The 16,586-nt window shown below is 41.4% G+C and overlaps 2 protein-coding genes across 5 annotated transcripts in view; one reads left to right on the forward strand and one right to left on the reverse strand.

Moving 5' to 3' along the window:
• Positions 1-862, forward strand: part of LOC136134088 (two pore channel protein 2-like) — a 41,229-nt gene extending 40,367 nt beyond the window's left edge. The window contains exon 19 of the mRNA XM_065891569.1: positions 717-862. Within this exon, the coding sequence (XP_065747641.1) occupies positions 717-862 (146 nt within the window). The remainder of the gene's footprint in view (positions 1-716) is intronic.
• Positions 863-6,518: 5,656 nt separating this feature from the next.
• Positions 6,519-16,586, reverse strand: part of BUB1 (BUB1 mitotic checkpoint serine/threonine kinase) — a 41,778-nt gene continuing 31,710 nt past the window's right edge. For 2 of the 4 annotated variants that reach the window (XM_065890753.1, XM_065890751.1), the window contains 6 exons: positions 10,630-10,745; positions 9,944-10,105; positions 9,609-9,766; positions 9,335-9,509; positions 8,677-8,783; positions 6,913-7,129 (listed from right to left, as the gene is read on the reverse strand). In XM_065890753.1, coding sequence (XP_065746825.1) covers positions 6,934-7,129; positions 8,677-8,783; positions 9,335-9,509; positions 9,609-9,766; positions 9,944-10,105; positions 10,630-10,745 — 914 coding nt within the window. In that variant the 3' untranslated portion in view covers positions 6,913-6,933. Of the gene's footprint in view, positions 7,130-8,676; positions 8,784-9,334; positions 9,510-9,608; positions 9,767-9,943; positions 10,106-10,629; positions 10,746-16,586 lie in introns of all 4 variants that reach the window. The other 2 variants (XM_065890752.1, XM_065890754.1) reach the window with 2 other exon arrangements.

Below are 16,586 nucleotides of genomic sequence, written 5' to 3' on the forward strand. Positions count from 1 at the left end.
TTTGCACATGCTGCTTTCTCCCCTTACTCTCACCTCACCTTGCAAAATCAAGGCTCTTCCTCCTGCAGGTCTCTGCTCAGGCAACATTTCCTCAGGGAAACCCTCTGGGATCCCCGAGAAGTCAGGTGCTCCTGTGCACCCCCCCCACCCCCCCCCCCGCCCCCCAGCTCTCCTTCCCTGCCTTTCAGCACCTGTCAGCTGTACATTGATCACTGAGTGACTGTCTGGTCACCGTCTGTCTTCCCTGCAGACTCGAAGCTCCACATGTGCGGGGCCATGTCTATTTTGTTCTCCATTGTGTTCCCAAGGGCCTCACCATGTGCCCGGGACATGCGGGCCTTAATAACTGTTTAAGTACTTTATTAATTCTCAATGAATTAACGATTGACTGAGTAAACCGAAACCTGTCTGAATCTCAGCTGGGCCTTTGGTGGGGACACCGTATGGTACACTTAGACACAGCACAGGAGAGATGGCGTGTGTGTGTGTGTGTGTGTGTGTGTGTGTGTGTGTGTGGGCATGCCACCCCAGAGGCGGCCATCCTCCCCCATCCTTCAAGGAGGACCTTCTCCTTGGTCTCCAGAGCCTGCGGGGTCTGGGGAGCTCAGTGGGGTGGGCTCAGAGACCCTCCTTCAGGAAAGCCGAGCTCTGCGGGGCTGGGTGCTTCCCTCCGACCCACACGGGCAGGTCCCATGTGCCCCTCTCCTTCCTCCCAGGGTATAAGACCGTGGATGCTTTGCTGCAGCAGATGTTTGAGTCTGAAATAGCTCCAGAGGATGAAGGCCCTTCCTTGGAGGAGATTCTGAACTTCTCACCCAGTGATGTACATCCCAAGAATCCCAGTTTTGAAAACAGTGCCTGACGCTGGGCCTGTAAGGGCCACAGGCATCCACAACTGGAAACCAAGGTAAGCTGTCCTCACCGTTTGCAGATGCTACCTAGAGGTTACCTTCCCAGCCCAGGTTCTCTTCTGTGTTCTGATAAGACTGTGAATCGGTCTCCCCTGCCCTGAGTGGTCAGCTCTGTGTGCTCTCCTGAGGTCAGGCTTAGGGCTGACCATAGAGGTGAGGAAAGGAAAATCTACAAGGAGACTGTGGAGAGCACTTACAAGTGTTTGTGCGTGTGTAAATCCTCTCAGTGGGTGTATAAAAGCTTTCATTTATTTTTATATGATATTTTGCTACTTTATTAAGTGAATACTGTGCTACAGTGTTACTTAAATGAATTTAAAATATCTTAATATGCTAAAGGAACATGTTCTAGTACGGTAGCTTTTTTGATGCAGTGTTTATTCGAAATGAAGACAAATATGAATGTGATCAAATTCTGTCACAATTGCTTCTTTTTTGGGGGAGGCTCTCAAAGTTTCTTCTGTTTTATGTTTTGGATTTTTGGCCATGAGTCATGTGGGATCTTAGCTCCCCGAGCAGGGATCGAACCCACACCCCCTGCCTTGGAAGTGTGGAGTCTTAACCACTGGACCACCTGGGAAGTCCCTCAAAGTTTCTTTAATTAAATTACAAGTATAGCAAGATGTTGAGTAAGTTGCTCCCTGAGGTCACTTTCCCCAGCTGGAAATCTCTCAGTACAGCGACCTACTCCTGGGAAATTAAAGGCATTTATTTCATTTTATTCTATTTTATTTAAAACATTTCATTGTGGTAAAATATACAACATAAAATTTACTACTGTAACTGTTTCTAAGTGTACATTTCAGTAGTTTTATGTACAGTCACATTTTAGGTACATTCAACAGACCTCCAGGGCTTTTCATCACCCCAGATGAAGCTCTGTACCATTCAACAGTAACTCCCTAACCCCGCTTCCTTCCAGCTCCTGGCGGCCACCATTCTACTTTCTGTCTGTGAATTTGGCTACTCCTGATCACAGCTACATTGTGAGCAAGTGAATCCTTTCCAGAGTTGTCAGGGTAGGTAGGACTCCTCCGTCTTCTGCACCTCATCGCAGGCCCTACCCTGAGCAGGGGAATCGGGGGTGGGAACCAAGTCTTCCTGACCTGAGGGCTCTGAGTGCAGTGAGGCCGTCACGTGTCATGTTATGTGTCACATGTCAGCGTGGCAACCGAACCTGGCCTGGGAGGGCCCTTCCCTTGGTCTGAGGGCGACCCCTGGTGTCGAAGCAAAGCAAACGCTTCAGGGCTGGGACTCTGGGGCCAGGCTGGTTTCATGCCTGACTCCCCACCTCTGGGCCCTACTTCCTCACCTGGCACCTCCCTCCCAATATCGTGTGGACTGGGGAGGAGGAGGGTGGGGTGGGGGGATGCTGACCGGGCTGTTCCAGATGGTGCTTCCTGGTTTGAAACCTGGAAGGCTGGTGTTTGACGTCAGGGTTTGGGATTCCATTACCACCATGATTCCCAGGAGGTGGGAGCCTTGCTGACCCGTCTCATGGGATTTGTGGAGTCCTGCCATCCGTCCAGACCTCTCTTATTTCTTTGTGTATTTAACATTTATCATTATATAAAGGATTAGGTTAAATATGCTGAGTGACAACTTAATGTTTTTAATTTGAAAATATGGGCATTTAAAAATTAGAAACCATGCGGTCACTGTAAAACATTCAATACAGAAATATAGTAAAAAGTCAAAAGTTGCTCTTTATTATTCCTTCTCCTCACCCCTTCCCCTCTCATTCTTCCACTCACAACCTGACACCCCCTTTCCGGTGGGAACTGCTGAGTTTGTTGTTTTTCCTTCTGGAACTAAATGGATATCATGCATATTAATATATAATCATTTTTTTTAATCATAAGTGGGATGTCATGACATTTATCATATATAGCTCAAGAACTTGCTTCTTTCACTTACTAGTAATTGTTTCATGTTGAGATATATAGAGACAGATATAGACACACACACACACACACACACACACTGCTGTCAAGTGTTCCATACCATTGATGTTTCTTGATATGGAAGAATTCACATATTCATGGACCTGTATGTTGTTCCACGTGTTCAGTGTTAAACGACAGTGGAGGAAACTTTGTTGTGTAATTTTTTCTCAAGTGTGAGCCCTTCAGTAGGAAAGTCTCGGGGTCAGACTCTTGGGGTCCGGTTACCACTGTCCTGCAGCAGCCCCCGTGGCCACCAGGGGGCGCCAGCACCTCAGCCGCTGCACACAGTCCAAGGGAGGGGACAAGGGGCAGGAGTTGTGGCAGCATTGCCACTTTTCTCCAGGTCTTTCTTCTGCCTTTTAGGGGACTAGTCACCCCGACATTTTGACCCTTGGGGTCCCAGCTGGACACTTCATTCCTCAGTCTCCCTGGCAGGGGGATGGGGCAACATGATTGTGTCTGCCCCATGGGCTGTGAGCCCAACTGGGGTCCACACCTCGCAGGTCTTGCCCGTGGGAACCATGTCCACCTCTGCTGGGATATGACAGCAATCAAAACATCCTGGAAGCCTTCTGTTGAGGACGGCAGGGTCGGGGCCAGTAAAGGATCGCCCATCCCAGCCTGTAACGTGAGATCAAAATCACTTGTGTCTTCTCTAAGCTGCCCTGTGTGGGTTGTTGCCGGAGCTTAGCCTGCCTGCAGCCTGACCGATGCAGAAACGGGTTCATCTGAGCCGCTCGGAGTGGAACCAGCGGGACAGATGGACTCAGTGGAGGGATGAGGTAAAAGGAGGGCCAGGGACACTGACTCCCGGGACCAGTGGCCGGGAAGCAGCTTCGCAGGTGTGTTTGCATACCGTGCTGTTGCCCACACGTCTCGGAGCGTTATTTCTGATAGGCCCGGACCACACTTTTGGTGTCTCAGGTGCGTCTCATGAAAAAATACATTTTAGAACCGTTGCCTTAGACACAGATATAATCCAGGGTGAGAAGGCACTGGTAACAGGAGTCTCCGAGTCTCCGGAGTAACCAGCCTTGTTCTTAGCTGGGACTTAGCAGGTGGAGCGGGGCTGCCGAGAATGAATGGGAAAGGCCTTGGCCCGAGGAGGTATTAAATCAGAACCTAGGCTGAATCTGGCTGGTGTTTGGGCACTTAGGATGAGCTGGGCCCTTGCGCAGCTCTGTCCCTGGGGCAACTCCAGTCTCCTTAGTGGGTGAGCTGGACGTTTCTTTGCCTTCCGACTCTGATGTCTGTGGCATCCGTCTCGGTGGCCCTGTAGATGCAGAGCTTATTTCCTTGTGCAGATGAACTGGGTGTTTGTGTGTATAATTTATAATGAAGATGATCACGTAGTTTGTACCAGGAAATGGACCAAAAAACCCACCTACTTTACTGAAGTGCTTAAAGCAACTTCTTTCATTTGGATGGAGCCTTCCTCCCTGGGGACAAGGCTGTTGCTTAGGAAATCTGACTGTGAAGTTTATGTAAGCAGAGCCCTTGGCATAGACTGGACACCAGATGGGCAGCAGCAGTGCTGAGATGACGCTGGTCAGGTTGAAGTTGTTGCTGTGAATGGCACAGAAAGTATCTTGGGTGCGATAGGAGCTGAAGATCCAGTAACAGCAAACGGGCTGGCAGGGACGCAGGATATGTTGACAGGGGCTGGAAGCCGAGGCCAAGTGTCCTCTGCCCAAGACTGAAGGCACCACAGCTGCCTTTCATGGATGGACACATTTCGTTATTAGTTTAGTAAAATAGCACCCTTATCTACTTTAGTCTTGTTTCCTTTGAAAACAGACATTTTCAAGAGGAAAAATTTTAAAATCCCACAAATCTGGCTTTATCAATGCTCACTTTTGACACTTTAAGAGTAAATTTAATCTTGGTTTGTGTGATGAGGTCTTGTCCCTGGATCAACTTCCTTCCAATTTCAGTGTATGTGTAATCAATTGCATAGGTTACATTCTTTATTTTCAAAATAAAACATATTTGGTATCCCATTCTATTAATTTATCCTGCAGACACATTTGTACCTGCAGTCACTTTTTTGTAGCAATAAAACTGAAACTAATTGTCTCTAAATAGAGAATTGTTTAACTAAAATATGGTACATTCATATAGGGGAATGGCATATAGCTGGTCCAATACAGATGAAAAGAGGGGCAAGAAAACTGTGAAATAATGTTATGATTCACACTGGTAAAAAGAAACGGATGGATACTTCTTCAACGTGATTAAAAAAGGCTACCTCAGGCCAGCCTCATGAGCTTACTGGATAAACATGGGAGGAGCTCCTTCTAAAGCAGGAGACAGAGATGTCCAGCATCATCCCTGTTTAGCCCTCTTCTCATGGTCATGGGCAATGGCGAAGGGAAGAGAAAAATCACCAGCGAAAAACTGGCAGAGATATAAAATAAGCGGCATTTTCATAGTGATGGTTATTTACTCGGAAACTTCAAAAGAATCAACTAAAAAGCTTTTTATAGAAATCAATAGTCTTCATATAGTCAAAGTACCAGCTAGAAAAAACAAGAAAAAGTGACATCTGATTTAAAACAACCAAAAGTTTAGTCTTAAGTATTTAAATCAGTACTAATATTAAAAACATTAGAAGACTCTCTTCTTATTCTCTCAATCGAAGATGGCATTTTAAGATGCAAAAGCCAAAAAAGCCTTTAAAAAACTTTATAAATCAGAGTACGAAACAAAATTAAAAATCTTCATGTCAACAGAAATCTTAAGTCGAGACAGATGACCAATTGGGAGAAATACAAAGGGGTCCTACAACTTAAACTGAAAAAGAGCAATCCCAAGTGAGAAACTGACAAAGGACAGAGTTCACAGAAAAAGAAAAAAACACATAGCTCTTGAATATATGAATATATTTGGCCTAATTCAGAAGAGAATGCAAATGAAGACCACAAGGAAATACCATTTTGTCACCTGTCAGAGTGGCAAGGGTCAAAAAGCCTGATGTGTCCTGTTGGTGGAGGTGTGGGGAACAGACTCTGATCCCTGCTGGCACAGCCCTACAGGGGGATTATCTGCAATACTGAGACAAAATTTTAAATGCCCTTACCTTTGGCCCAGCAATTTCGCTTCTAGGATTTTACACTACAAGTTATGGCTATATATCATACAACCAAATATTACACAGCCATCACAAGAATGAGACCATTCTATACGTACTTACATTCTCCACCATACATTAGGTGAAAAAAAGCAGAATTATGCTAGCTTTGTCAAAAAACATTATATATATATATATATATTCATGGAATAATTTTTGGAAAGGTCAGAAAACGTGGGCTGAGGTTGTCTCTGGAATGGGGAACCTGTTGGCTGGGAGTGAGGATGGAAGCGGAAGCCAGTCACTGTGTCTTCTTGAACTGGGTGTCCCCTCACATTTGTCTTCATCACGTGCTAAGGGAAGAGGGAGGGATAGAGGAGGGAAGGTCAATTCAGGTTATAGGACCCTTCCAGCTTTAAGTCAATGAACGCTAAGTTGGCTGCTATAATTTCAGAGCTAATTAATGATGCATGGAGCTTACATGATTATTTTCAAGACCTGAGATATTCTTTTGAATCATGCTTTTAAAAAACAAAGCTTAAGATTTATACCTGCAATATTTCCCATGGATAGCAATGAAGAACAAGTACAATAAAGGACAGGCACATTCAATTCATAAAAACATTAAGTCTGCTAGATATATTTGGGGAATTTTTATTTTACACAAATATAAACCCCCAAATTTAGAAAAAAACAAACAAACCTGACTTGGCTCTTTGGCTTAAAGTGAACAGGTCGGTGCTTAAAAAGTGCTTTTAGAGAACGTTCACTTGCCGATTACTCTCATGAATGCTCGCATCCCAAGAGCTGCCCAGTCAGCCTGCTACGCAGGGATGTTACCGTGTTGTGTATTTTGTTGAAGTATTTGTAACAACTATGTCCCAGGGATATACTTTGTGGGCTTTATTTTTAAGAAACATTTATATAAACAATAAATGTGGAAACATCAAGGTTCAAAGTGAGCAGGCCAGCATTTACAAAGCGATTTTTAGGGAGTGTCCATGTTTTATTTTCGAGAACGCTTATATTCTAAGAGCAGTACAATTAGCCTATTACGAAGGGTCTTAATCTTGTTTGTATAGTGTTCTTGAAATACTTTCTTTAGCTTCTGCCTTAACAAATCCAAAGATGGAAGATGATGACAATCTGGTATATTCAACATTACGTGAAAAAATTCATTCCACATATCCAGATGAGGAAGCCTGGAGAGACAAAGCATAAATGAAGGATAAAATGTAGCCTTCAGGGCTTCCCTGGTGGATCAGTGGTTAAGAATCCACCTGCCAATGCAGAGGACACGGGTTCAAGCCCTGGTCTGGGAAGATCCCACATGCCGAGGAGCAACTCAGCCCATGCACCACAACTACTGAGCCTGCGCTCTGGAGCCTGTGAGCCACAGCTACTGAGCCCGCATGCCACAACTACTGAAGCCCGTGGGCCTAGAGCCCATGCTCCGCAAAAAGAGAAGCTACCTCAATAAGAAGCCCGTGCACCACAAATCACAGGAATAGCCCCTGCTTGCTGAAACTAGAGAAAGCCTGTGCGCAGCAACGAAGACCCGATGCAGCCAATAAATAAATTTATTATAAATTTTTTTTTTTTTTTTTTTTTTAAAAAGTAGCCTTTAGCGTGCAGGGCAATCCCACTCTTGCATCTGACTTAACTCTAACCTCAACCCAACCTAATGCATCAAGAATGGATATGCTGGTGGGAATGTAAATTGATACAACCACTATGGAGAACAGTATGGAAGTTCCTTAAAAAACTAAAAATAGAACTACCATATGACCCAGCAATCCCACTACTGGGCATATACCCTGAGAAAACCATCATTCAAAAAGACTCATGTACCAAAATTTTCATTACAGCTCTATTTACAATAGCCAGGACATGGAACCAACCTAAATGTCCATCGACAGATGAATGGATAAAGAAGATGTGGCACATATATACAATGGAATATTACTCAGCCATAAAAAGAAACAAAATTGAGTTATTTGTAGTGAGGTGGATGGACCTAGAGTCTGTCGTACAGAGTGAAGCAAATCAGAAAGAGAAAAACAAATACCAGATGCTAACGTATATATACGGAATCTAAAAAAAAAGGTACTGATGAACATAGTTGCAGGGCAGGAATAAAGATATAGACATAGAGAATGGACTTGAGGACATGGGGTGGGAGGGGGAAGCTGGGGCGAAGTGAGAGTAGCAACAACATATATACACTACTAAATGTAAGATAGTTAGCTAGTGGGAAGCAGCCGCATAGCACAGGGAGATCGGCTCGGTGCTTTGCGATGACCTAGAGGGGTGGGATAGGGAGGGTAGGAGGGAGGCTCAAGAGGGATGGGATATGGGGACATATGTATGCATATGGCTGATTCGCTTTGTTGTACAACAGAAGCTAACACGGTATTGTGAAGCAATTATACTCCAGTGAAGACCTATTAAAAAATAATAATAAAATTTTAAAAATTCAAAAAAAAAATGGATATGTTGAATCTTTTATACATAGGAGAAACTGAAGATCCAATGAAATGTCTCCACACAACTTGTTACACAAAAGTTACAAATGGAGACAGAAGCACTTAAATAACTTGCTCACTGCACCCAGGGCCCAGGGTTATGCTATTTTACCCTACTTCTCAAGGCATGCGTCTTCTGTGGCAAAGATCCATTTTCCACCAGATGGAACCCAACATTCTACTGTATTTATTCTTTTCACTGTAGCACCAATGCTAATACACACCTTCTAAAAAGACCTTCAGGCTTCCAGACTCCCCCTTCATTTTTCACTTTCATGTAAGTGCCAAAAAGCATGCAGTACACTGTTGCAGCAACTCCAAAGTAATCAATCTATAAAGAAAATATGGGTATACATGACTAATACAGTATTTTACACTTGAGTATATTCCCATGTCTAAGTTATGCAGCAAATATGATAAATCACAGGAAATAAATAGTCACAGGATTTCACTTTTAAAGAATTCTGGAAGTGTGCGTTAACCCCACACTGACACGTCCTATGAATGCCCATCTAGGCTTTGCTGGAGGCTTCCATGGACAGCAGATCACCCGCCACCTCCCTAGGAAGCATCTTGGGAAGCTCTGCTGTTCCTGAGCTACCGCGTCCTTTGTTTTGTCACACAGAGGCAAACACAACACTAAGCCGGTTGCAAGTCCTCCCAGCTCCTCCCCCCAGGACTGGCTGTGGTCTTTGAACTGTGCTCCAAACCTCCCGAGGTGTGACGTGTCCACAACTGGAAACAACCCTGGAGCATCGTCTGAATCCAGGGCTAGAAGAAGACCAGATCAGCTCGAACTATCTAGATTCCCAAATTCATTTTGAAATTATAGTGAGTGTCATACAGGGAAATGTTTTCAAATCTCTCAATCTAGTTCTCTACCTGGTAGTTCCAGGGCTTGTTACTGAGCATCTCAGTACACTGGAAACCAGATGTTTCACACTTTGCCGTAAATACGGTTCCTTTTGGAAAAAGTTTCATGTCTATACTCTGACCCAGGTCGATCAGTGCCAAGCCAGCAGATAAATCATCTTCTTCACTGTCCTGTTCCAAAAATCTATATTAAACACAAACAAGCGTCAGGCTGCGTGAGCACAGATAATAAAAGGCTGCTGGGGAAACGGTAAGAGAAGGACCTGTTAAGAGGGCAACCTGCCTGTTTCCGAGTATGAAATTGTCTGGCTTGATGTCTCCGTGGATGATCTCGCAGTCATGGACTTGTTCAATCATGCACAGCACTCTGATAGCAAAAGCCAGGACTAGAGCTTGAGGCATCACTTTTTCAGGGGTATTTTTATAGAGGTTAATGGCATTCTAGAAACAATGGAAAGTGGAATCCTGAGTTGGTTGCACAGGATTAATGAAATTTCAAGTCAGGAGCTTTGCCCCCACCCATCTCTCCAATAAAAGCGCCAAGTGCAAAAGGTATGTGCAAGGCATAAGCCAAAAATGTACTTCAGTTCCTGTTTGTCATAAAAGCCATACACTTACTAGTAATGTCCCATAGCTGTAGAGATCTCCTACTAACACACTGCCATTCTGGAACAGGTGGGCAGAATAGAATTTGATAAACATGTGTTGCATGCTTGGCTTTAGTCTCTCCATCAGCTGGGTCCCGATGTAGAATTCCCAGGGGTTGGCGGGCTTCTGGACCTGCAAATCAGGTATGTGACATTCATATCCAGCTCACATTCTGGAAAATGATAGCAAGAAAGCCACTTCATCCAAATGTAGGATGTGGGGTAGAAAGTGATGACAAGCTATGAATTGTTGCTGCAGTGTGGGAACTGCTGCAAGGTCATTTTAGTGGCGAGGCAATTCTGAACCCTTGTGGGATAGTTTTGTTTCTTAAGTGCTGACAATAGACCTAAGTGAAACCACCACTATCTTTTTTTTTTTTTTTTTTGCAGTACGCAGGCCTCTCACTGTTGTGGCCTCTCCCATCGCGGAGCGCAGGCTCAGCAGCCATGGCTCATGGGCCCAGCCGCTCCACGGCATGTGGGATCTTCCCGGACCGGGGCACGAACCCGTGTCCCCTGCATCGGCAGGCGGACTCTCAACCACTGCGCCACCAGGGAAGCCCCACCACCACTATCTTTAAAAAAAAAAAAAAAAAAAAAGGAGGCTGGCAAACTCTAGCCCTAAAATTCATTTTCTATATTGTACAGATCATTTACCTTCAAAACAAATTTCTGCTTATTTTTGCTATCGTTCACATCTCCGTGGGTAACTTCATAGACGTGGGCAAAAGCCCCTTCTCCAAGAAGGTGATCAACATAGACCAGCAAAGAACCTGAGGAGATAGTTAAGTCAAAATGAAAAAAAGGCTCAAAACATTAAAGGCTATCAAAATGAAGTATTTGTAAATTTTTCTTGGTGCTTGAATTGCTTTAATAAATAAAAATGGATATAGCTCCCTTAGGAAATGTTTTTCCAGTCTTACATGAAAGTTAAACAAATACCTGCCACAAAATACCCCCTTTATAACGAGGTGATGGAGGAGCCAGGGCAGCACTGCCGGGACCCAGGCCTGTCACTGAGCAGCAGGGCCTCGGGCAGCCATCCTCTCTTTACCAGTGCTGTCATATTTAAAGGGGGAGTACGTGTGCTGCCTACTTGGCAAGACTGTTGTGATGACAGAAAGAACAAGCGGACATCCTCTACAAAGTGCTAAACAAAGCTCGAACATGCCTTTGAAAAATGCAAGCGTTTTATATCAGAATAAAAAGGGCAGAGCATAACTGTACCGATATTTCTAACAGATAATTAAAAAATTTTTATTGCAGTAAACTTTCTATTTTAGAACAGTTTTTGATTTATAGAAAAGTTGAGAAGATAGTAGTTTCTGTATGTTCTGCATCCTGTTTCCCCTACTGCTAACGTTTACATAACCAAGTTACACTGGCAACAAACAAGAACCAAAACTGGTATGTTACTGTTAACTAAACTCCACACTTGATTCAGATTTCACTAGTTTTCCCCTAATGTTCTAGGACACATTCATCAAGTCTCCTCAGACTCTGCTAGGCTGTGACAGTTTCTAACTTTTTGTTCTGATGACCATGACAGCTCCAAGGAGCACTATTCTGGTAAGTTGTAGAATGCCCCTCAGCTGGATTTGTCTTGATATTTTTCAGTTACACTGGGGTTATTTGTTTTGGTAGAAAGATGACAGAGGTAAGGTTGTAACAGATATTTAATTTTTTAAAAAAAGAATTCATGTGTTTAAAATCAAATATAAAAAAGTAGCTTTCTGGTTTCTAGCTGGCATGTAAGGAGTTTGGAAGTTGTCAATCTACCGTCACAGTAAGAAAAAGCTGAACAAATTGAAAATCAACAACTCTTAGATCTGTTAGAGAACTGAGGTCACAGGGAAAACTGCTGCCCCCCAAACTGAGGAGACAGACAGGTGAATACAGAGAATAGCAGAGCCCAGAAGCAGAAACTACCACTGAAGCCAGTACCGAAGCGGGGGTGGGGAGAGGAGGCACCACAGAAAGAACTGATGTCTCAGACCTTATTTAGGAACAAGTCTCTAGGGAAGCCCAAAGACAACAGGGGAGACAAATAAGGACACAAAGGGGAATTTCAGCCTTTGATACCTACAGCCACAGAAAATAGTAAACACAGCCTAAGTCCAAGCCAGATAAGCATAAACCTTACACTAAAGGGCTATTTATCTCAGTTCCTTTCAGCAGGATATCAGAACTGGCTTCTAACAAAAATTACAAGGCATAATAAAAGACAAAAAACACAGCTTGAAAAGACAGAGCAAGTATCAGAACCAGATACAGATATAGAAAAGATTTTGGAATTATAAGACCAGGAATAAAAAAATTATGATTAATATGCTAAGAGCTGTAATGAAAAAGGTAAACGAAATGCAAGAATACAAGAGTAATGTAAGGAGACAAATACAAACCCCGAGAAAGAATCAAAAGGAAACGCTAGAAATAAAAAAGGACTGTGACAAAATGAAGAATATCTTTGATGGGCTCATCAATAGGCTGTATGTGGCTGGAAAAAGAAACTGTGAGCTTGACAAATATGCCAACAGAAACTTCCAACACTGAAATGCAAAGAGAAAAATAAAATGAAAAAGATAGAATGTTCAAGAACTATGGGACAGCTACAAAAGGGGTAACAAATGTGTAATGGGACACTAGGATGAAGAAGAAAAAGAGAACAGAAGACATAGCTGGGGTAATGATGGCTGAGAAATTTCCAAAATCAATGACAGAAACCAAATCACAGATCCGGGAATTTCAGAGAACGCCAAGCAGGAAGAATACCAAAAAGCTACATCTAGGCATGTCATGTTCAAACTGCAGAAAATCAGACAAGGAGAAAATATTGAAAGAAACCAGAGGAATAAAGCACCTTACCTATAGAGGAGCAAGCATAAGAATCACACTGACTTCCCTTCAGAAACCATACAAGCAAGAAGAGAGTGGAGTAAGTGTTGAAAGAAAAAAAAAAAAAAAAAAAAAAGCCAAAAAGCCACAAACCAAGAATTCTTCCCTTTCAAAAGTGAAGAAGAAATAAAGACTTCATTAGACAAACAAAAATTAAGGCAATCTGTCACCAGTAAACCTGCCTTGAAAGAAATGTTAAAAGAAGTTCTGGGGGGTGGGATGAATTGGGAGATTGGGATTGACATATATACACTATTGATACTATGCATAAAATAGATAACTAATGAGAACTTAACATATAGCACAGGGAATTCTACTCAATGCTCTGTGGTGACCTAAATGGGAAGGAAATCCAAAAGAGAGGGGATATATTGGGTTGGCCCAAAAGTTCATTCATTCTGTAACATCGTATGGAAAATCCCGAACGAACTTTTTGGCCAATCCAATATGTATACGTATAGCTGATTCACTTTGCTGTACAGCAGAAACTAACACAACATTGTAAAGCAACTATACTCCAATAAAAATAATAAAAGAGAAAAAAAGAAGTTCTTCAGAGGGAAGGAAGATGGTACAGGTCAGAAACTCAGATCAGAAAAGTATAGGAAAAGGAATAAATGAAGATAAAGTAAAATCTTTTATTTATTTATTTTTTATTCTTAATTCATCTAACAGATAGCTGTTCAAAATAATAATAGCAACAATGTGTTCAGTAAGCACAGCCTGTGGATAAGTGAAATGAGTGAGAGTAATGCCATAAGGGGGAGGAGGGAGGAATTGGTAACATTGTTATAAGGGACTTGTGCTATTTGTGAAGCAGTATAGTGTTATTGGAAGGTGGACATGGATTACTTGTAAATGTACATTGCAAACTCCAGGGCAACCACTAAAAAAAGTAAAGAAAAAAGTATAATTGATATGCTAAGAGAAGAGAGAAAATAGAATCACATAAATAATTAAAACCAGAGAAGGCAGAAAGAGAGTGAAAGACAAAAAGGAAATGAAGAACAAGGGCAATAAATAGAAAACAGTAACAAATATAGTAGATATTAATTCAACTATATCACAATAGATAAAAATACAAGACCCAACTATATGTTGTCTATAAGAAACACACCCTAAATATAAAGACACAGAAATAATAAAAGTAAAGGCATGGAGAAAGATATGTCACGCTAACATTAATCAACAGAAAGCTGGTGTAGCTATATTAATTTTACACAGAACAGACTTAAGAGTAAGGAAAGTTATCAAGGATAAAGAAAGGCATTACATAATGATATAGGGCTCAGTTCTCCAAGACATAACAATCCTTAATGTGTATGAGCCTAAGAACAGAGCATCAAAATAGGCAAAAATTGACAGACTTGCAAGGAGAATAAATCAATTCACTATTACAGTTGGAGATTTCTACATCCCTCTATCAGCAATTGACAGATCCAACAGGCAGAAAATCCTTAAGGGCATGGTTGAACCGAACAGCACCACCACCAATCAACTGGATCTAATAGACATTCATGAAGTACTTAATTTAACAACAGTGGAATATACATTCTTTTCAAGCTTACGTGGAACAGTAACCAAGAAAGACCACATTCTAGGCCATAAAACACAACTTCACCAAATTAAAAAAAAAAAAAAAGAAAGAAATCATATGAAGTATGCACTCAGATCACAGTGGAATTAAGCTGGTAATCAATAACAGAAGGATAGCTGGTAAGTCCCCCAAAACTTGGAGATTAAATAACACACTTTGAAAACATAATTTATTGAAATTATGAGATGTGGAAAATGCAGTATTAGAAATTTATAGCATTCAATGCATATGTTAGAAAAGAAGATCTAAAATCAATAATCTTAGTTTCTACCTTAGAAAACTGGAAAAAGAAGAGCAAATTAAATCCAAAGTAAGCAGACGAAAAGGAAGAATCAGAGTAGAAATCAACAAAATTTAAAACTGAAAATCAGTAGAGGAAATCAATGAAAACAAAAGTTGGTTCTGTGGGAAAAAAAGATGGTTCTTTGAAAACATCAATGAAATTGATAAGCCTCTGCCAGGCCAACTAAGAAAAATTAGGGAGGACACATATTACTAATACCAGAAATGAAAGAGGGGGCATCACTACAGATCCTATGGACATTAAAAGGATAATAAAGGAATACTATGAACAGTTAGTTCTATGCCACATGTACCAAAAATGAATAAGTGGAATTTGAAATTAAAAACACAATACAATTTACATTAGCAACTCCCCCCCAATGAAATATTTAAGTATAAATGTAACAAAAAATGTACAAGGTCTACATGAGGAAAACTATAAAACTCTGATGAAGCAAATTTAAAAATCTAAATATATGGAGAGATATTCTATATACACAGATAGGAAGACACAGCATTGTGAAGTTCTTCCAAACTTGATCTATAGACTCAATGCAATACCAAGCAAAATTCCACCAAGTCATTTTTGTGGATAATGACAAACTAATTCTAAAGTTTATATGGAAAGGCAAAAGAATCAGACAGCCAACACAGTATTGAAGGAGAACAAATTGGAGGACCGACACTACCCAACATCAAGACTTACTATAAAAGCTACCAAAATCAGGACAGTGTGGTATTGGTGAATAGGCGAATACATTAATGAAACAGAGGAGAGAGCCCAGCAATAGACCCAAACAAATATAGTCAATTGATCACTGACAAAAGAGTAAAGGCTATTCAATGCAGGAAAGATAGTCTTTTCAACAAATGGTGATGGAACAACTGAACATCAACATGCAAAATGAATCTAGACACAGATCTTACACCTTTGACAGAAGTTAATTCAAAATGGTTCATAGATCTGAATATATAACACAAATCTACAAAATTCCTAGCAGATAACATAGGAGAATATCTAGGTGACCTTGGGTTTGCTGATGACCTCTTGGATACAACACCCAAAGCATGATCCGTGAAAGGAAAAAAGTGATAAACTGGACTTGATTAAAATTGAAAACTACTCTGCAAAAAACACAGCTAATAGAATGAAAAGACAAGCCAGAGGCTGGGGGAAAATCTTTGTAAAACAACTGATAAAGGACCACTGTATAGTCAAAATATACAATGAACTCTTAATAAGAAAACAAACAACCTGATTGAAAAATGGGCAAACGATCTGAACATAAATCTCAGGAAAGAAGGTATTCAGATGGCAAATAAACACATGAAAAAATGTTCAACATCATACATAATTAAAGAATTGCAAATTAAAGACAATAGTGAAATACCACTGCACATCTACTAGAATGGCTAAAACCCCAAACACTGACAATACCACATGTTGACAAGAATGTGGAGCAACAGAATTCTCATTCATTGCTGTGGGAATTCAGAATGGTACAAACCCCGTTGGAAGACAGTTTGGCAGTTTCTTACAAAAGTAAACATAGCCTTAACTATATGATCCAGCAATCACACTCCTTAGTACTTACCCAAATGAACTGAAAACTTACATCCACACAAAAACTGTACAGGAATGTTTACAGCAGCTTTATTCATCATTGCCAAAACTTGGAAGCAACCAAGATATCCTTCAATAGGTGAATGGATAAATAAACTATAGTACCTTCCCACAATGGAATACTCCTCAGAGATGAAAAAGAAAGAGCTATCAAGTCGTGAAAAGACATGGAGGAAACTTAAATGCATATTGCTAAGCAAAAGAAGCCAATCTGAA

This window comes from Phocoena phocoena, chromosome 14, assembly GCF_963924675.1.
Source record: "Phocoena phocoena chromosome 14, mPhoPho1.1, whole genome shotgun sequence".
In the NCBI taxonomy this organism is placed as follows: domain Eukaryota; kingdom Metazoa; phylum Chordata; class Mammalia; order Artiodactyla; family Phocoenidae; genus Phocoena; species Phocoena phocoena.